Source organism: Oreochromis niloticus, linkage group LG22, assembly GCF_001858045.2.
Source record: "Oreochromis niloticus isolate F11D_XX linkage group LG22, O_niloticus_UMD_NMBU, whole genome shotgun sequence".
Lineage (NCBI taxonomy): Eukaryota > Metazoa > Chordata > Actinopteri > Cichliformes > Cichlidae > Oreochromis > Oreochromis niloticus.
Window position 1 is genome coordinate 21,820,319 of NC_031985.2, and position 21,546 is coordinate 21,841,864.

The 21,546-nt window shown below is 41.2% G+C and overlaps 1 protein-coding gene and 1 long non-coding RNA gene across 8 annotated transcripts; both read right to left on the reverse strand.

The window, feature by feature from the left end:
• Positions 1–6,441: 6,441 nt before the first annotated feature.
• LOC102080966 (uncharacterized) lies at positions 6,442–13,535 on the reverse strand. 7 transcript variants are annotated; one of them, XR_001224266.3, is made up of 7 exons: positions 13,315–13,535; positions 13,055–13,181; positions 12,890–12,962; positions 12,488–12,706; positions 12,182–12,246; positions 11,915–12,094; positions 8,161–11,747 (listed from the first exon to the last, which is right to left on the reverse strand). It is a non-coding gene; the product is annotated as an uncharacterized LOC102080966 (long non-coding RNA). The 7 variants fall into 7 exon arrangements; XR_270314.4 differs by having other exon boundaries at positions 11,915–12,097; XR_002057841.2 differs by lacking the exon at positions 8,161–11,747 and adding an exon at positions 6,442–6,957 and having other exon boundaries at positions 11,915–12,097; positions 12,182–12,706.
• A 2,969-nt stretch (positions 13,536–16,504) lies between these two features.
• On the reverse strand, positions 16,505–20,642 carry otud6b (OTU deubiquitinase 6B). The gene is made up of 8 exons (XM_005478553.4): positions 20,359–20,642; positions 19,074–19,222; positions 18,741–18,842; positions 18,300–18,500; positions 17,685–17,805; positions 17,532–17,593; positions 17,316–17,422; positions 16,505–17,137 (listed from the first exon to the last, which is right to left on the reverse strand). Exons 1-8 carry the CDS (start codon positions 20,426–20,428, stop codon positions 17,053–17,055), a joined length of 897 nt encoding a protein of 298 aa, XP_005478610.1. The 5' UTR covers positions 20,429–20,642; the 3' UTR covers positions 16,505–17,052.
• Between the last annotated feature and the right edge of the window lie 904 nt (positions 20,643–21,546).

The window sequence follows — 21,546 nt, forward strand, 5'->3', positions numbered from 1 at the left end:
GCGAATGTCTGTGCGATTTAATCAGACGCTAAGCAGTTTAGTGATGCTATAGTCGACGTGATGTCTGATTGTACCCATGTAAGGATACCTGAGAGCTGTCTGGTGAATTAAAAGCGCTTAAGTGGTGGAGCATGTGTGCTACCTCCTACATGCTCTATCCAGCAGCACCCTCACCTTAACCTCCAGTATTTCCACTACTGAAAGCACAGCTGAAGGTGACTGTCTCCTGCTCATGTGACCAAGGACAAGTTCCTCTTTTACTCTCACTGGGTTCTGAGCACTGTTTGCATTTTAGAGGAGGACACAGCTTTTACACAAATGTCTCTGTGGGAATATTAAATTTAAGGATCTGCTAATGTCTAAAATCATCATTGCCTGTTGCTAAGCTTTGGGCTTTTTACCAAAAGTCACCAAAAAGAAATAAAAATATCTTTAAAAACATTAAAGGTAACATAAGTCCTTTCACCTGACCATTTTTAGCAGAATGTCTTTTTGTTTGTTAGACCACTTAACACTCACCTGTAAATCATTCCAGCATAAAAAAAAAGCATCTAACTCAAAGGATGAACCAGTGCTGTGTTACACATAACAGATACCTTAATAAGGTCCAGATACTGGACCTTTAGGCACTTTGTTGCTAGCAGGCATTCACAAAAACACATCACATATCCCGATTTTTTTAGTCCAATCTGTGAAAAATGCCAAAGACACACTGTGGCAGATGCAAAATAGTGTTTTTGCACCAACAATGTGATTCCCAAAGAGGTATTAGCCAAAAACATGGTAAATGTGTGGAATGATTCCATAAAAAATGTGAGGAAACTGGACAAGTGGAGGCCAAAAGAAAATGTGGCAGCCCTAAAAAGGTTTCTCCAGCATGTGAACAGTATCTGAAAGTCTTGTCTTGAAGAAGTAAGAGAAAAAAATCCAGTAACAACCTGACACACGATCTGAGAGATGCATCTGACCCTTCAGTTGATCTACTGTTCACAGAAGCTTCATCAGAAATGGTCTCAGTGGAAGGGTGGCTGTCAAGAGACTATTTCTGATGAACGGAAAGTGGGAGAAAAGGCTGAAGTATGCCAAATTACACAAGACCTGGACTTAAAATCGGTGGCAACAGATCTGATGGAGTGATGAATCCAAAATGTTGGTTCAAATAGCTTGAACAGCTACTGTCAGACCACTGTGAGCTTATTTCCTTGACCTCCCCACTCTGCCTGTCTGTCTTCCTCCTCTGACATCTTTTTTTTGCTACCATCCAGCTATTCTCCACTGTAACATCTTGTATCTATGACTTCATCTGTTTATTTTCTTTCCACTATCACACCACAAATGTCATCTTGCATTCATCAATCAACTATTCACTAGTCTAATACGTTGGACGCATCTATTCTTCGTCACTTCATCACTCAGCCCGTCTCAGTCTCGCTGTCTCTCTCTTGGATCTACAACAAATGTTTGACCAAGCTGTTCCCCACTGTATTATTCAGCACTGTGTGTGAGCCGGTATCATCAGACATGTATGCCTGACATGATGCATTGGCTCTGTTTAATTATAGAGATGCTGAATAAATATTTACAGATGGCCGATTCGTCTTCTCCAGCACAGGCCCAAAAGTGCAGCTTATGAACCGTCAGCTAATGCAGAAGAAACCACTGTCATTGTTTCTATACAGAGGCTGAGCATTAACATGCATGTTTTAAAACCAACCGTATTCAGGTCTCAGGCGCTGCTGTGTTAACACATGCAAGTAGAAGCTGTTATGAGGATGAAATCTGTCGTTTAAACAGGTTCTTGAGGCTCTATTAACCTATAGAAGCATTGCTGTGTTATTAGCTTCAAAAGCTGGCAGGTCTTGTCAGATACGGAGGACCTACTGGCAAGGTGAAAGAGTAAATGGAATATATTAAAGTTTTAAACTCTGCACTGGAAATGATCTGACTCAACCTGGTGTGAAATCTGTTTTAACTTGACCTTTACTGCAATAACATGTCACTTTAACCCTGACTTACTATTTAAATTGTTGTAAAATTACCTTTGTAAGAGCCCTTTGTTAACTGTAGATTCTGAATTGCACCTCAACAGGCGGATAACAGGAAATCACTGGGTATTAACATCAAAAGTTAAAAAAAAAAAAGGAAAAATAAGACGAGAAACCTTGTTACATTCAAAATATTCTATTCTTCTATCAAATTTTAAAACAATAGAGTTTGAGAGGAGAAATTAGGAATTAAAATAAGGCTGGATCTGGAAGTCAAACAACCCCTGAACCCAAAGCAAGATTATATATGATGAAGTATACAAATATAAGCAGTGTCAATCAGGTTAAATAATAAAGAAGAAGGAAAAAACTCAATATGAAATTGTTAACTTTTAAATTAAGAAACAAATGTGCCTGCATAGTGTCTCTAATTCTTTAGGAACTATCGCTTGATCAAAGGGCAGGTATCGTGGTAGCTAAAGTGATCAAGTGGCTCTGTAGAAGGATGTAAGTGAAAGTACAATGTGGAAATATAATCCTCAAGAAGCTTGGAAAGACTCGTTTTTGCAAAGAATTTTGTGGGTACAGCAGATCAAAGAAAAAGAGCAAACCTCAACCCATGTTCGATCATTATTCACACAGTGTAGCGTACTATATACAAACATGTGAATGCTTAGCAGACCCGTATTTAGAAAATATGATACCGCTTTAAAGTGCAGCAAAAGTTTCCATTAGTAGCTCGAGTCGCACGCCAAAAAATCTTTATACACCACAACCGGAGCCTCGTAAACTTGAAAATTCTTCCTGATGTAGTCCAGCTTTAGACTTTGTGAGTGACATTTATGTGAGCTCCGAGGTGCAGAGAGTTGTATATCGCCTTGTTGTGCATGAGTTCCACCTTGGCCACTGGGAGAGAACTACAGTAAAAGCACATTAAGCATTTCACATCCAAACTCACTGGAGGGCTGCAGTGTTTCCTAATGCTCGACTTTTTATAGCACACATCAGAGCGCCTGTGTGCGCGCGTATGTAAAATGTGTGCGAGAAGGTCCGCTTGCATGAGCGCCTATGCATGCTCTTGTGTGTGTGCGTATCGTTGTACTTGCCAGCTTGCTGGTGCTCCAAAGCCATCTGGTATCTGGTCAGTCTAGTGAGCTTCTGGAGGGCACCTGGCCAGCAGCTTGCTCACCTGGCTCTGCTAGCCCCTGCCAACCACCACACCTGGTCTGGCCAGCGCACAAGGAAAGGGAACAGCTTGCACAGTGCAGTTAAAAGTACTCCAACACTAAAGCATGAAATAATGGATATGTTTGCTATTTGATGTATAGTGTAGGATTTATAAAGAATACGTCTCTCTCTGTGAGCTGTTAAATATCAGCGACCTCAGTGATTTCAGAAGACGCTGCACACACTCCTATAAGATTCCATAATGACAAATGTTCACTTCTATCACATCTGTCCCAACAGTTCGTGCCAGACTGTGCCTACCCATCCATTTAGCATATGATGGCACTTCCTTCCTGCAGGTTGTCCTCTGCTATCAATTACACACTCCTCTCCCAGCAAGAAAGATGCTCTTTGTCCCCTGATGTACGCACACAAACAAACGCACGCGCGCACCGCGGACACAGAGGGACAGACACCTGCAGAGTGTTTGTCACCTCTTCTGTTGACATCTGCGACCGCATGGCATTGTGGGAGAGACGGCCATCTGTTGTCGGCAAGGCTGGATTAGAAGGGGACAAGGGGGCGAGATGCATCACGCTGCTCTTTTCTGTTGGTCTGAGCTGTGTGAAGTGTTGTGCCGTAACGGCACATGGCGTTTGTTGTTTTCGCTCCTATTGGTGCTACTCAAGTGAAATAATACAGCAACAGATAAATTTCCTTTTTAAATTATTGTCATTTTTGTTATTATTATTAAATAGGTTACAACTGCCCCTGCATAGTTGTTGCTGAAATTTAAAAGTAACTGGAGCTTCTCTTGTGGGCATTACCACCTTTTTTTCCAGGAATTCAACATGCGTGCTAATTACACAAAAGCAGTGTCCTGTAAAGAATGTTTTGGATTCATTAAAACCACATTTAATGGTTGCTTTTTGTCAAATTGTACTCCCTCCTAATTATCTCGGAAATGTTTAGCCCGCTTCACAGGGAGACAGCACATGAATGCTTGATTGACATGATAGTGACTGCAAAGTTTCTTCAATTATCCTGGCAAGGTTACGATGCCTGCCTCTTGTTTCACAGCAGGTCCTATTCTGAGCACAGAAGTACTAAACTCTACACTTCAGTAACCTATGAATTTCAAGCCCATTGAGATTGTATATAAAAGACAAACGTGGAGTTAGAACCATTTAAAAAAAGATTTTGATATGTAAAACATGTGGCTGATATTTGTCAGTCAGTTGGAGACTATTCAGTCCACTTTTGCCCATATTAAAGTACATCAATAACTACTGGATTGACTTTTTACAGCTGTGATCCTTGGAAGAGGAATCCTATACTGACTCAGATGATCAGTTATCTCACCATTTAGAGGCATCATCAGGTCAAAATCTTAATTTGTTATGATTCTTAATAAAAATGGCATCCCTTTTAGCTGTGGTTTATGGAATGAGTAAAAAAAAGGAAATTTAAGGATGCTAATCATGAGCATGTACTAAGTCACACGGGAATAAAAATAGAACAGGTCCCTGTGACTGGGAAATTCCATGGTTAAATTGTTGAATTGCTTTGTTAGGAGAGTAGTTGCAATGACCAGTTGTTTGCGCAGAAGGTTAAGAGTGTTGCATGCTCAAATCTCTGTGCAACCACTGTGGACTGCAAGGCAAACAGATTTGCCTGCAGTAACTCTCAGAGAGATTAGCAAATGACTGGTTGTTGAACTCTGGATGTAACAGATTAAAAGTAACTGCTATCTTAACCCCATTCAACTGCAAACTGAGAGCAAACTAACTCCACCTTGTTACAGTTTTATCACCATCTTGACTCACCAAAGTTGCTTCGAAGATGGCAAGATCCTGCGAGTGGCTGCAGACCTGGTCCTCATTGTTGAATGGACCATTTCAAAGCCTACGAGATCTCAAGTTCATTGCACACAGTTACAGTCATTTAGGTCTTGTTGAGTCTCCCAACTGTTTTCCCTTTTGTTACTGTAGCATTAGCGTTCTGATATTAGCATTTAGCTCAAAAGCAGCATCGTGCCTAATGTGCTTGAAGGACTGTAGGCTTGTTCAATATGATATCGTGCAGAGTTTTAGCCATCTTCAGTGCTGTATGGATATTTTAAAAGCAGACATAGACATAATTACAAAGAGTTTAAATTCAAGGAATCATTTAGCCCAGACCTCAAAAACACTGAATCAGTCTAGGATAGTATAAACTGTGAGAAGCTCCCTAAGAACCTGCTTATCTTAAAAACACGAGTTATTTAAAGTTAGTTTGAGTTTTTACTGCAATTTGTATGAACATATGAATAACTATTAACGGTAGGGCTATATCTTTTGAACAAATGCGGACTTTACTTTGATGCCTAAACCTTTTGCACAACACAGTACAATCCCCAGAATGTATTCGCGCAGAGAGTCAGCACCCATTCGCTGTGCTGAGAAAATTCATTCATGTAATACCCGTATTTACAACATCAGGTTTGCTGGAAATAGAAAACATATTGTTCAGAGGGTTAGAAAATACAAACTGAGCAACCATTTTCATGACTGTGTAAAATTCTTCAATGTTAAGAATATACATGGCATCTTACTGTTAAAACAAATGCAAATATTTGGTTTAAATAGGCACGGATTGAGTTCACTGGCAGCAACGGCACTCTGAGCCATGTGCTGTTGGGAGAATAAATTTGCTTCACAAGAAACGAAGCGTTAACAAACAAGCAACTTCAGAGGATGTGGTCTTTATCTTCAGGGATCGCTGCAGAACGAAAAACAAACACCGACAGCAGCTTTGGAAAAAGTGATACCCCGACAGGAACGAGTAAAGTACGGCTGAGATAACGAAGACATTAACCCACATATTCCTGAAGGACGTTCATGTGTGCAGGACGTTCATTTGGCTGGCTGGGTTGTGGGTCTGCTCATCCAGCCGGCCTGCACACCACAGACAGATGTTTGGCCAGCCAAGCCTGCAGCGCCACAGGCAGTGTGTGTTCTAGAAAAACCCAGAGCAGATGCTTCTACCTGGTGTCCCACCCGCTTGCCGCTCCGCTCTTGTGGGTATGCTTCAGTGGTCATCACATGACCTCAAAACCGGGTTTTCAGATTGTGCGCTGTCAGTCACACTGGTGACAAAGTGGAGCGGCTCTGGAAGTGATAGATGTCCTCGGGTCGACTCAGCATGCTCGTCAAGGTGTATCTGACAGGCTGAATTCATTTGTTTTGAATAATGAAATCCGATAGTGACAATACATTAGAAAGTATAAGATGATTATTTGTGAAAAATTGCATCAAAATATACATAAAAACACATCACATAGATGCTACTTCTGATAGCTATTGAGTAAGTAAGATCAAAAGATACAATGCAGCATCGACATCTCGTTCAGCCTCATTTTCCCATGTTGTTTGCTCCCCAAACATAAAAACAGTCACCATCCCAAACAAACAGAAACACACAATCTTTGTCCCTCTCCACGCTCTCTGTGTTATTACCAAACCCGAGGAAACTTTTGAAGAGATTCAAAGACACTCAAGATTAAAGATTTATTTGTTCTTTTGATGTTGCTGCAGCATTTTTGTCTTATTTCTGCAGCAAATGCAGTCTGGTAATGGTGGTTGTTTTTTTGGTTTTTTTGCAGTGTTGCTGGTGGTGACCCAGAACTGCCAGAGACAGGGAGCTGGCCTGATGGCTGGGCTCTTGTCTTAGACCCCCTCTAATGAGGAACGGTTCAGTAATGGTATCACTTCCTTGTAACCTCAAAGGACAGACAGTTTACTTGCTTCTCTTCATTTACAATATTCTATGGTGAGAAAAAGAAGAGAAAAAACAAAAGAGTAGTAAGAAGCCAGGCATCTAGATGGCTTTGCTTTGCAGCATTTCTTGACAGTCGGGTGCACTTCCAAGTCTAGCTCGTCTACATTATTACTTTTTACTTTCTCGTCTGTATGAGGCAACTTCTTTTGTTGCATTGTGTCGATTTTGATAAAGAGATTGTACAGTTATTGTCTTGTACATCTGGTGTCTTTGCCATTTTTTTTTTCCTATTGCTATGCAACAATGAATGCAATGAAACTTTCTCCCTTTTCACCAAGGAATCTTTCGCCGCACTGATAAGTTTTAAAAGTCAAACATGTCTTTGAATGTTTTGATTTGATGCGTAGATTTCAATTAAGCTTTGAATTCCAATAACAGCTCATTGTTCTTGCTTTTATTAACTGCTCTATCTCTTAGATTCGTCAGGCATATCTCAGTGTGCTGTGTGCATCAGTGCATCTCTCTCCCATCTGGTCGAGAGCCAGCAGAGAATCACACTGCCCCCTAGTGCCCGTAGTCATTAGTAACACAACAGGATTGTTGGGGCAGCTGTCAACCAGACAATGCTCTGGTACTCTGCCAGTGGCTCGATACCAAGATCTGTCATGGGCAGCAATGCACAACAATAGAATCTACTGATTGGAGTGGTGCACACTCCTGGCTATGACACTGGTCCACCGCTCGCTATCGAATGCCTGTTGTTCCCCTCTCTCCATTCACAAGACCCCTACTTCAGCAATCAGTGCTACACATTTCAATAGACCCTGTGCTGCTGCCCCAAGGAGAGAAGATGAGGAATCCAGGTGAGCTATTGTCAAATAATTCTGGTGAAGACCATAATCGTGGCTTTGCTGGATCTCTGAAAATGACCGAATGTGCAGCAGTTGGCGTATCACATCATGGTGTTTGTTTCTGGAGTGAGCTGGAAACGCTTGCTTTAAAGGGAGCTATTACGGTCATTTCCAGTTCCACGTTTTGAATTTTGGACACTGTCAAAGTAGCTTTGCATGACTCACAGTTAAAAGTCTTATTTAAATTTCATTGGACCTCGATGCATCCCCTCAATTAATCCTCTGAATAAAAAAGCATCACACTTTAGCACCATTTAAAACCAACTTTATTCTGATTTGCTGCCCCTAGCAAACAGAAGGCTTAAACAGCAGGTGGGAGGGGCTTCTGTGCCTGAGAAGATAAGATTAAGGATATCAACTCTGATGTCAGACAGAGCCGAGAGAAGAAAAAAACAAATCTGAAACTGAGCATTTAAAGGAGTCTGATTACTGGTACAAACACTTATTATTGGCTATGTTTAATATGAGCACCCACCACTGTAACAATATGATAGAAACTAAGCGAAAGCATAGTATGTCCAGTTTAAGCATAATAAATTTAATATAATAAAAGGTGGGGATTCATATACAGAATGGATAATAGTAGTGATGTATTGAGCTTTAACACCAAATAAACTATGAGCAGATAAAATTAACATGACATCTTCAGCAGCAACAACAGTTTAAATATCACTTGTCTTTCTGGCCCCAAGATACAATGTAAGCTCAAACATCCAAAGTAAATGCTCCAAGTGACAAGACAGACTAAATACCTCCAAACAAACGATGCAAGACTACAGAAGGCGCTTTAACAAAGGAAGTATGTAATGAACCCAAGGTGCCTTCTCCCCAATATATCATCCTGAGTGAATTTGCCAACATCACTCTCTTTACCTCCAAGCATGGTAAATGAGAATTTATGCCCCCGCTACTTTATCATTCTTTACTTTTTTTTCACCCCCATGAGGTAGCCATGCCATGCGAGACGGATATTTTCACCAAAGGCAATATCCCCTCGCAGTAATTATATCAGAGTGAGAGAATGGCTCATTAACATATGTTAGGCATGTCAAGAATTTACAAGCGCCTTTTGTAGATGCCTCTCGTCAGTGTGCTGCTCCCATCCGTATGGTATCTCCTTTGAGGATGTAACCTCCTCATTTCCATACACGTCAATCATGCTGCGCATGATGTTAAGAAACACGCAGCACACTCTGTATGTGGCAATCATAAGGAAGAGCTCAGTGATATGGAAAAAGAATGCATGTGCACACGTGTGGGGGTGTGTGACTATGCGTTTTGTGAAACAACATGATGAAAACAACGCTATGTGGGGAAAAAATATTGTGATGATGTGCCATCAGTGCAGAGCGAGTGAAGTGAGCGTGTCTGCTCCTCTGTAGTGCGTTAAAGGGATGTGTGTGTGCGTTTGTACGTGCAAAGACACGCATAAAGCTTGACACCAGAGACCAGACACCAGACCCACTAACAGACAAGTCCTGAGGCCACTGAGCGAGTGCGGCTGCTGCTGCACTGCTGCAGGACCCAACATCTGCTGCCCGCAAGAAGGCACATACTGTTGCCCTTTCACCCATTAGTACGATGCCAGCTGCAATGACCTATTTATCAGTTGTGGTCTTATAAAGTACTCAAATATATACATAGATTTTTGCCCACTGTGAAGATGTAAATAATGATATAAAGCTGGTCAATAGTTTTAGTTTCGTAGCATAGCCTAATACTGGCTGCATAGTGTAGTGGTTTGCATGCTTGCTTAACAAGTGAAAGATGCCTGGTTTGATCCCTGGAAGATGCACAAATCCATTTGGTGTTATGTCAGGAAAGGCATGTAGTTTAAAAAAAACCTGCCATATCAAACATGTGGAGCTATTTTAAGTTTAAGAATGTGCACACAACTTTGTTTGATCGTCTACACAGAATAGTTTGGCATTTTCAGAACCGTGATTACTGTTAGCTTTGATCCTGTATGCTCAGAGACTTGTTGTTGCCATCAAATCTTGAATATTGAAACAATACAGGTCTGCACCCAAAAATTCCAGATATTTGGATATTCATTTATTGCGTCAGCTTTAAATATCAGCATTCATATGTTTGTCTTTTTGGGGAGTTTTGTGGAGGGAAATTTTAACCACATCAACTCGTTCACCTCACGGCTGCTAACTCAGCAACTTTTTCACTAGTTTTAGCCACAGCCAAAATGATCAGTACCCTACTGCTCTGCAGCAGTGTCTCCTTTCTCTCTCTGTTGCGCCCACTGGTCGAGCGGCCAGCAAGGCTTCAGAGAGCGACAGAGAGCAGCAGCGCGCTGTGGGAGAGAAAAAGTAAAAGACCTTCTCTTGCAACTAACTTTCTCTCTGAGTGATCATTTTACATAAGTGTAGCTGAGATCACAGCACCCGTGTTCAGTAATATAGTCACAGTTATAAAATCACGAGTCGTTGTGGCCTTACACGATAGTTCAAGACTGACTTGCGTGGTGTTCGGTTCTGTGACCTGGCCCTCGTACTCTCCCAATAAACTAATTAGGTTGACTGAAAAAAGAAATAAAAGCATGTCCACTCGAGCAACTTCACATTTCTTTTTCTTTTTAAAATAGATGTGGTACGTGAAAATGACTCAAGAATACGGATCCATTAGCTGAGTTTTTTTTTTTAAAAGCAACCCAACTACAGCAAAGCAGGGGTCTGACAGATAAACCTATAAAGAGAGAGGAAGAGAGATAAAAGCGTTTGGTCCAGTCCTGCCTTTTTGCTCCAGCAAATGTCGTAACAATGACTGAAGACACAAGTCCATTTCCATCACCGTCCGCGCTCTCCATCTCTCCCTTTCATTCTCATTCATTGTCATTGCTTTTTTCCTTTAAGTGCACTTTCGCCCACACCACTTGGAAATTGATTGAAACAAAATGTCACAATTATGCCCTGTAGCTCGCCGCTTCAATTATTCATCAATTAGGGGCTAGGCTCCTTTTTTTCTCTCCTCTGAGCTGATTTTTCATTCAGTTTGCTCGAGATGTATGGCTCCCCTGCTGTTAACCAGTCCAAAGTCATTAGTTTCTGGGTTTGCAATTAAACCTGATGCATTATGCATGAGGCTCCGACTCAGCAGACACACGCAGCAGCGGCCGCAGCAGCTAGCGAACGAGCTAGTAAGCTCTGGAGGCGTGGATGGGAAATTAATTTGCTAGAAATGAAGTTCTCTCTAGCCCTCCCTCCCTCTCTCTATCTTTCTCTTGTCTGGCAGGTTGGAACAGATGCCACTTTCTGTAGAAGCCGATAGAGACAGGGCAGCTATAGCTGTGGAGTTTGATCAGCGCTGACATGGGAAAAGGATGTGCCGAGGTGGACAGACAGAAAAATAAAATATTCCATTGCTAAATGTAAATGGGTCTTCATATAGATTTTGTGCGGGTTAAACCCAGTGAAGGTCTCCACAGAATTATCTCTTTACTCAGAAAAAACAGGTGTAACAGGTATTCTCTTACAAAGGTTTTATGTTCAAGTATTTGTAAATAAAGTTTTTTTTTAATTGTATTGTTTTATCTGTTTTCAAGGATTTTACATCGTTGTAGCTGGCATAAAGCCTGCATTTTAGAGCCCCGTTGAAACGAGGGTCCTATCAACGTTCATTTGCTGCCATCTAGTGGCTACAGAGTGAAATGCCAAATAAATTTGAAGGACAAAATCACTGAGGAATGAATCCATGTATATGCTTCCAGACCTACACTGTCACTGTGATATTTATTGAAACATTTTGTGCCTTCAGATTAAGTTAAATGAGATGAAAAAGAAGACTGTATCTTTAAATAAACTTGTATTTATCTTGTAGCAACACCAAAGTAGGCGTGTCCTTCTGTGTTAAAGCACCCATATGAACAGAGAAGGGCACACACTGGAATAGTAAGCATACTCCTCATTTTCAAGTCCTGTAAGACAAAGGCAACAGAGCTTGTTTACCTACTTCAGTCATTATGTATGTAGCATTTTTCGGCGCTGTATTGCATACTAATGTAGTCATGTCTGCTTTAGCAGGTGTCACAGAATTATGTTGTTTAAATTATGCAACTAGAATAGGAAAAAGCAATGGATTCACCTTCTTTAGATTTACAAAATGCACACAATGCAGCCAGGTGGTGAGGAAGGGGCTGCAGCAGACCGCACAAGAGCTGGCGGTGTCCAGTAGCGTCTTTAGATTTGGACAGTGGAGAAGCATCACATGGATTAGAGAGAACCTGTTCCTGTCCTCCCGCAATACAAACCTAACAACCAGTTCCTACTGGTACAAAAGGAAACAATGATATGGGAACAAAGCCAGGATTAAAGGAGCAAAATATCTATGTTTTTAAAGACTGACATTTACCTTTAATGTAAGTACTTCAGCATACTGCACCAAAGTCATCAGCTCACACTGCACAAACCTGTTCCCTTCACAGTGCAGTTCCGTTACGGCCAAATTATTTCACAGTACAAAAGTAGAAGCAGAGATACAGCTTGACACAAATATCTTAAAAGCTACCTTATCAATATAGGAACACTATATTCAGTCAAAAATTAACTTCAGGGAAATTTAGGTCATGTGAGTGGCCAGTCAAATTAGTGATTTTCCTGAAACTCTTGATTTGCTGACTAAAACCAGAAAAGAAAAGAAAAACATGAAAAACTCAACAGGTAACTGGTGTGGGATTTTATAAGAACCCTCCTCTGGTAGGCTGGTCAAGTAGTTTCTGGCTGCATACAGCTTTGTCAGCTCTTTGCACTAGTACAGCTGCCGAGGAAGCCAGGACAGCCGGTTGAAGTTTAGGTTTATCTAAAGAGATGACCAAGCTCTGCGGAAACTTCCTCCAGCTTATTGTCCAGCACGCTGAGGTGTTCATGCATACTCAAGCTAAAAAGAAGAAACAGGCCTGAACTTGAGGGGGTTCGTGTTTTTTTTACATGCAGCATTTTCACACTGTGTGCAAATGTGTATCAGAATTAAACTGTCACATATTAAATGATTTGTTGACTTCAGAACCTATAATTGCAGGTATAGGGAGCCATTTTGCACACTGAGGCGCCATTAATGCACCTTTTAATCCCTGGAGGAAGTCTTTGAATCTGGTTGTGGTTCAGATTGAGGACAACAAGGTTCTTGAAGCCACCTGTAAAACATGCATATTGCACAGACACACGCACACACAAACGCAGATGACTCGAGCTTTGTGTTAATCATACAAAACCAGTAAGAGCCTACCTATCACATCAGGTGGCACTACAGTAATTTGGTTTCTGAACAGGTACAGCTTTTTCAAGGACTCCAGATGGCCCAGAACAGCGGGAAACTCCTTCAAGGCATTATTTCCTAAATTCAGCTCAGCCAGCTTTCGGGCGTTGCAGGAGGAAAAGTATTTAATCACAAATCTGCGTGATGTGTAAAACATTTCAAGTGGCACCTTGGCAATTTTCCAGCAAATAGATAAGCTGCGAGCAAACAAACGAAGCGAGAAGACTCACTTGATGTAAGGAGAGCAGCTCAGCGGGGAGGCCCGTGATGGAGTTGTTGTTCGACAGGAGGACTGACAGGTTTGTGAGTCTGGAAACGCACTTGGGAACTTCCTTTATGTGCGTCGAGCTTAATTTAAAGAGGTTGCTCCGGCATATAAAACCCTTATCACCCACTTTCTAGCCGCCGACTCCCTTCTAGCCATTTACGCCTATCGTAACGTTCTGTGGAGTTACCGTGGCAACGGCACGCTCTTTGACAAGTCAAAGATCTGATCGGGAGCAGCTGCGACCTCTGGTGGACACAGCTGGATATTAAACTGTTAACACTGTTAACCTGCGAAAATTTGCGTAACTTCCCTCAACCCAACACCTAGAATTACTGGCTTTTTTATTTTTTGGTGCAAGTCCCGAGGTGTTAATCGCCCCTGCTGAGATTTTCACAGGTCGTCAGCTCGTTTCTCCTCCAGCTTTTGTTGTGCAAAGCACCCATTTTCCTTGAGGCCTGGCACATTTGCATTTGCTCACTCAGAGTTGCTCAGATCCAAGCCAGGCCAAAGCTCTGTGTTACAACTCTCAGAAATGCCTGCCGTATCTATACAAAATATCCCACACATTGACTGACCTGCAAATATAAAAGACACACATTCACACCTTCCTTGACTCTCAGCACAGATCTTCCATTGTTCCATTGTCACTGTGTATGTGGTGGCATTGCTTGACTACAGCACAGTGCTGTGCATAAAAGCAGACCGACCCAGGCGGGAGAATCATTTCTTGTTCGCATTTCTGAGAACGCACATCAGGATGGCCTCCGTATCACTGCCACGCAGGAAGAACCTCTCCGCGCAACAGGCTTTGGCCTTGCTTCAGGAAATGGACGAAGCAGATTCTGATGGAGGAGAGGTTTCATTTGTCCAGCAGGCCACTGATACCTCCTCAGAAGAATCTGAAAAGGAGACGGAACAAGAACCCAACATGCCTCCACGGAAGAGGCACTGTGGTACTGGAAAGCCCAGCCAGAGCCACACGGCAAAAGATGGCACTGTGTGGGCAGAGGAGGACATTGGAATGCCCAGTGCAGTAGCAAATTGCTCGTGCTTCACTGCGCAAGCTGGACCCTCAGAGTCTGCTAAGGTTTGTCACTGCCATATTACATATAATATTTATATAAACCCATTTAGAGTGAGGTTCATGTAAATTTACCATTCTCTATTTGTTTATCTTCCGACAGCGTAAGATTACAAGTGTGCTCCAAAGCTTCCTTTGCCTGTTAGACCTGGGAATGCTTCAGGCCATCAGGGAGTGTACGGTCCATCAAGTCCGCAGAACAGAGCGGGACTAGAATTTGTCAGTTCATGAACTGATGGCATTCATTTCAATTCTGTTTGTAAGAGCAATCATGTGTCATTCTAGATTGCTGGTCAGAAAGATTTCTGGTGCCAGTAATCAAAGAGACAATGTCCCGAGATAGATTCATTTCAATTATGCAACACCTTCGATTTGATGACAAGGACACGCGGGCAGAACGGGTGAAAACAGACAAATTTGCGGTGATCTCCGACATCTGTACATGCTCAACAAGAACTGTGCTAAGAGTTTCACTGCTCACTTACCAAGTCAAAGTCCCTTCACCTGGAACACCGAGCGCGGCATCACAATACCGAAAACATCTTTGTAAGCTTTGGTTAGCAGTGGCTACCAGGCTTTAGAGGATTGTGCATGAAGAGGTTGTTGAGACTGAGACCAGCAGAACACATGACCATAGATGAACAGCTGTTCCCTACCAAGGTTCGTTGTCCATTCACACAGTATATTGCAACCAAGCCAGACAAATTTGGGATCAAGTTCTGGATGGCCACGGACTTGGACACCAAATATGTCTGCAGTGCATCTCCTTACTTGGGAAAGGACCCCAGTCGTCAGAAGGGAGAGAGGCTGGCAGAGAACATGGTCATGAAACTGATGGAGCCGTTTTTGGATGATGGGAGAAACGTCACAACGGACAATTTCTTTACTTCACTGTCACTGATGCACAGACTGCTGCAGGGCAAAACAACATTACTGGGCACGGTGAATAAAGTCCTGCTTGAACTTCCTCAACTTGCAAAAGAAACTGCACAGCGAGAGGTACTCTCCACTTCAGTGCTTAGAAGTGGAATGTTTACCTGTGCAACATGTCACAAATTCACCTGTGCCAAATGCAGGGATGATGGACACTGGGTCTGCAAACGCTGTAAAGTTTGAAACACTTTGAAATAAAACAGACTTGTGTACCCATATATTGTGAATGTGTGTCTTTTGTATGTAGGTTGTAACACAGAGGTTTGGCCTGCCTTGGATCTGAGTAAACAAATGCCAATGTTGCACACACACACACAGCAAATCTGCATTTATTAGTCCCACAAGTGGAAAATCTGCATTGTCACTGCAGAAAAGTGGACAGTGCAAGACAAAAGCAGCAAAAATACAAACTGTACACAGAGTACAGTATTGAAAGTGCACTATACAAACAATCTGGAAACATAAATACGGACACGTGTATTGAAAAATATTGGTGTGTGTATATATATATATATATATATATATATGTATATATGTATGTATAACTAGACTTTATGTATATTATGTAAGGTGTGGATATATAAATATATGTACAACTCTGTGTATATATGTTTATGGACAGGCATGCAATGTAGTGACAAGGATTGACAAGAACTAATATTGCATATGAGAAATACTGCACATAAAAACTAGCATGGTGTATTGTAGGCTGCAGGTACTTTGTTGTTGAGTCTGACAACGATTGGAAGGAAAGACCTTCTCCTTGTTCTCTCCTGTCTCCTGAATCTCTCCTGGTTGGGGGTTGGGGGAAGGTATGTTTGCACAACAAAAGCAGGAGAACAATGGAGCTGAAGGCCTCTCAACGGGGTGCTAGGAGGTGTTAGGTTCAGGGGAATTTACGCAAATTTGCGCAGGGCTAGTAAATCTAGTAGTAGGGACTTGCACCAGGAAAAAAAAAGCTCAGTAATTCTAGTGTTAAATGTGAGTGGATTGATTATAATGGCCAGTTTTACCATGACACACCCACGACAGTGAGGGTTTTTCATTTTTAATGCATGGTATATACATTTTGGTGCCTATAAGATATAAAAAGATGCTCATTAGAAACATTCAAAATAAAGCTGTGACACACACACACTCATGGTATTGTATGCATTTATGTAACTTGGTATGATTTACACGTTTAACAGCTCATTTCAGCCAAACAACACTGAAAACAACCACTCGTTGTCCACATTTGGTTGGTAGTTACACACTATAAGCAGCTACTGAATCCTCAACTGCATGACTGGAATTGTATTTTTTTTCTTAAAAAAAAGATGCAATTCAGCGATGCCTCTAAAAATGAGCTAAAAGGTAACCCTATAATCATTACGATTAGCCAGGGGTGACCCATGTAAAATCTTTTCACACATCAACTTCTGTTCAATTGTGTTTTTTTATTATTATCATCATTAACACAACGTTATTGTTTTAAAAGTTATGTATTCATTTAGGTTTCACTCTCCTCATCTGACTTCAACACAGACATTTAACTGATGTGAAAACAGAAGCATTCTCTGTTGAGCTCAGCAATGTCTCGCTTGACCATGGGTCTCCCTTCAAATATGTCATATTTTAGGGTGCTTCGTGTTAGAAGTTTGAACACTCTCTGCATTACGCCAACAGGCTTATGTTAACTCTCTCTCAGCTGTCCTCAGCGTTGACTGGGTCCTTTAGCTGCTCCACAGAATTGTAGTGCTCTCCTAGACCATAAGCATGCCGCATATAGCTACAAGCAAAGAGACAGAGGAAAGGTTACAGATTGGATTTAGACTGGCAGTAGTCAATAGTGTGTTTGTAAATTTGTGATTGTGAATTTAAAATGTTTACTACAACTACATTAATTTGCACATTTTTACTGATAGTGTTGTACTCTGAGCAAAAAACATATTTGGAAACATTCTTACACAACTGTGATGGGTTCACCGTCATATTCCTCCCCAATTTTTATGGTAGGAGAGTCCGCCTGGATCACCTCGATCGGCAAATGAAGAACTTGCGTCAAAGCTCGAAGCTGCAAAATTTGAAAAATTAAAAAAAAAAATTATTAAAATGAATTGAAGACTACAACAAAATACTTCACTATGTACAGTACAGTATATGACAGTTAAGGAGGAACTCACTTCCAGTTGTCCACCCCAAGCTGATGTGTGCTCCACATCACTGCAGTATTTCTCAAACTCGTCTGGAAGCAAAAGACAAACATGTCAATTGAATATTAAGAAATATAGCAGTGGAAGTTTGACTTTCATTACCAAAAACAAAGATGGTCTCACCTGTTGTGTACATGTCACCTGTGCTTGGGTTGGTGAGGAAAGGCAGGAAGTCGTCAGGATGGCCTCTCATGTGCTCGGCAGTGCGGGATCGAAGTTCCTTCACACTTGTGGGTAATTGGAGCTAAAACAGAACAGAATGCACTAGAAAATGTGTTCTGTGCGTCTAAACTCGACAGTTTCTCATTGAGTCATTTTCTGTATGACAAGCTGTAGAGACTCCAAACACAGAAGGTGTCAAAGATTGTCAGCAATGCTCGATTTCTTATGTAATTCCTGATTCAGTATTTAAACTACAGCTACAGTTATTAGTCAATTCAATTAAATTTTATTTATACAGGACCAAATCACAACAACGGTCGCCTTAAGGCAATTGATATTATAAGGTGGACCCTACAATAATACATACAGAGAAGAACCCAACAATCATATGACTCCCTATGAGCAAGCACTTTGGCGACAGTGGGAAGGAAAAACTCAATTTTAACAGGAAGAAACCTCCAGGCTTTTGAGGGTCAGGGCTCAGGAAGGGCGGCCATCTGCCATGACCAGTTGGGTGAGAGAAGGAAGACAGGACAAAAGTCATGCTGTGGAAGATGCCTCTATAACAACATGTACCTTTGATCGCCGTGTCAGCTGATCTTCAATGGCACGGTACATGCAGTGGCCATCAGAGGAGATCTCCTTGATCTGAAGCTTTTGCTGGGCGAGTTTTTGGGCCAGCTTTAAACCCTCCTGGTGCCTCACACCCTGCAGGTTCTGCACCTCAGCCTCTGCTATCCTGATCTCCCTCTCCTTCTCCTGTGCAGCCTTTTTGTCCTATACAAAATCATTTAAAAGTCAAAAGCAGGTAAATGCGGGTGATTTATTAGACTCCAACTTATATCTAGCAGGCAGAACTGATCATCAGAGACCTCTCTAAAGCGGAGACATCATGAATGTGAACTGTGGTAAACAAGGAAGACTGACTATGAGTTCTAAGTGTTCTTCTTCATGAGAACCTTAAATGTAAATGCATAAAAGTTTCACAACACACAAGTCTTTAAAACTGCACCTCACCCTTCTCTTCTGGGCTTTGGTTACTCGCGGCTGTTTCGCCTCCTCTTGTTCTCCATCTTCCACCTTTACATTCTCCACTCCATTTATGACCTCTTCCACCTTCTAATATTGAGTAAAGAGAGAAATGGTTATGTTGTAAACTGCAGCTGATACAGCACAAAGACTAGACTCATTTACATACTGAATGTATACTGAACACATACAAAAACCTTTTAACAACTGTTCTTTCCCTTTCCGTCTCACAGTTGTTACCCCATTATGAAAGAGAGCTTCTACATTAATTACTAATCAAACTCTACCCGATTTGTCGACCATCTAAACATAATAAGTCACCTTTGTGTCAGTTGTTGCTTTGAGCTGCCTGAATTCCTCCTCGTGTTTCTGATTGAGGTCAGCCTCAAGTTTGGAGATCTCCTCTGTCAGCTGTTTCCTCCTTTTCTTGTCATTTTTGGGGACTGCATTTTTCATGCCCTGGATTTTAGCTGAAAATGATGCAAAGCAGACCATCAAACAAAACAGAACAACACAACAATACAGATGATGCTGCATACTGGTTAGAAAAGTTATACATGCACAAAACCGCCAACATAGTGAAGGATACATGTCATAGATAGCACTAATGCACCTAAAAAAAAGATTAAAATATTTCTGCACCTGTCTACACAAACTGCACAAACAACTGATTTTACATTATCAGACATTATTAATTATTTTGCCACATGTGGCATGTGAAAGAAATGTTTTGATATCAGTGGTCAGCTAAAGCAGCTACTCATTTTACATCATGAGCTACATAAAGCCAACTTTCATAGTAAGTGAGCCAGACCAGTGAAACACCTTCTTTCAGCCAGTGTAAAGCACAGTAAAGCAGTTAAACCACAAATTTAATCCTTGAGATATCTAAAAATAAGATAAAGAAGTGCGATTTCAAAAAATATCTCAGTTTTTCTACAAGAAATACTGCAGTAGCAAATGAAAGAAATCTGTCAGAATGACTCTTTGGGTTTAAACCCTAAGAAACAAAGGTGTAAAATTACAGAAGCATTTCTGGTGGCTGACTTGCAAGACTGTACTGTAATTATAAAACAGAAAGCTTTGTTAATTGACAAAATTCTCTTTTTATTTCTTTTATGTTGTTTAATTACTTATCTATTACCTAATTACTCGGGTGTAGTATGAAATGCCATGGTGAAGATCTTTTTCATTCGGAAAAACTATAAAGCTTATTAAAATACAGTTCACATTTTCCAAAGCCGTCCAGTGGGTCCGGATTGGTGTCTTTGTCAGACCGAATCTGGCCCTCGTGCCTTATGTTGGACAACCCCTGGGCTAAAGTCATCAAATCCCTAAAAGTTTCTCCCAACAGTGATCTGTGTATTATAGGTTTATTACTCTAAAAGCAAAACAAACTACGCGATAAGGCTGGCAGTTGCCTCACAATAGTAACCACAGAAACGTCTGCGGTGACCATTATTTATTTACTTGCTGGTCACTTAATAGCGGATAAAGTGAGACTAAACACTCCGACACATAAACAACATAGGGTACGCTAACTAGCTACCAGCAAGGGCTGAAATGTTAGCCCACCAAACAAAAGAGCACAGTTAAAAGTAGCTACCCTGCAGATCCTTCTTCTCTTTGCGGTGCTGCTTTGCCAGGAGCTCCTCTGGTGTCTCCACCTCCTCCATGACTGGATGCTGCTGTTAAGCTCAACCACCGACAGTGCTTAAGAGGTACATGAACCTGACTACCATATGTGTTATTAATGACTTGTTATAAAATGTAGCTCATCGTTAGCACAAGATAAAAGCACACAAATACAGTGAACAATAAATAAAACGTGCTGATATGGCCTTATCCGGAAGAGAGGGTGGGGCTTCTTCTTCTACGCCAAAGATAAACTCCGAGATTTTCTCTATACCGCCACCTCTCGGTATGTTGTGTACTACAGTTCCAGGCTATCTCGGCACTAGGTTTTTTATTTTAATACATTTTTATTAAATATATTTTATATAAATATATTTTCTCGACACGTCTCGTTCATTTAATCTCATCTTTATCTAAGAGTGGACAGGAAAAAGTGTTTCCTCTTTCTTCGTATCTTGTTTTTAGATCTTTATCACTGGTTTGCAACTTGGGGAATAACGATAACCCTGTGATACATGAGAAAGAAAACAAAAACTTTGAATATGAGGGTTAGTGGTTATACTGAACAAAGGATGTTGAAGGTGGACCTACCGGGAGGGAGGAGAAGAGGAAGACCTCAGAGGAGATTTGTGGATGCAGTGAAGGAGTGAATACAGAGGGCTTTTGTGACAGATGAGGATGCTAGAAGTAGGGTGAGATGGAGGCAGATGATCTACTGAAGGGAGCAGATGAAAGAAGAAGAAACGCCAAGAAGATCCAGTGGGTTTAAAATAGATTACATGCTTCTTTTCAAAAGGGTATAACAATACTTGTCTGTAAATATTAATTTCAAATTAAAGGAACAACAATCTATGTGACTATTAAAATGCCTTTGTCCTCGTGACAAGGTCACCTTTAACCCAAGATTCCTATAGAAAAAGGTATCTATATTGTACCGAGTCTATCTAAATATCAGCTGTGCCTGATTCCCTTTTGTTAAATTACTGGGTAATTTGATCAAATACACATGAAAATATTATTTGTAATTTTTATTATTATTAATGTCTGATTTTATTTGTATCTCATTAAAAACAGATACCGAGATCTGATCCTGGAGGGCAGATCATAGTCAAACTTTATATACACCATCTGCCTGTTAGCGGGCGTGTCGTGTGACGTG

What these genes read in the sequence shown, in the direction of transcription:
- otud6b (XM_005478553.4), bottom strand. Translation starts at nt 20,428, where the DNA reads ATGGAGGAGGTGGAGACACCAGAGGAGCTCCTGGCAAAGCAGCACCGC. An exon ending in AGAGAAGAAGGATCTGCAGG is followed by an intron (nt 19,223 to 20,358) that starts GTAGCTACTTTT and finishes CATCATTTTCAG; the next exon opens with CTAAAATCCAGGGCATGAAA. An exon ending in CTTGGGGTGGACAACTGGAA is followed by an intron (nt 17,423 to 17,531) that starts GTGAGTTCCTCC and finishes CAAATTTTGCAG; the next exon opens with CTTCGAGCTTTGACGCAAGT.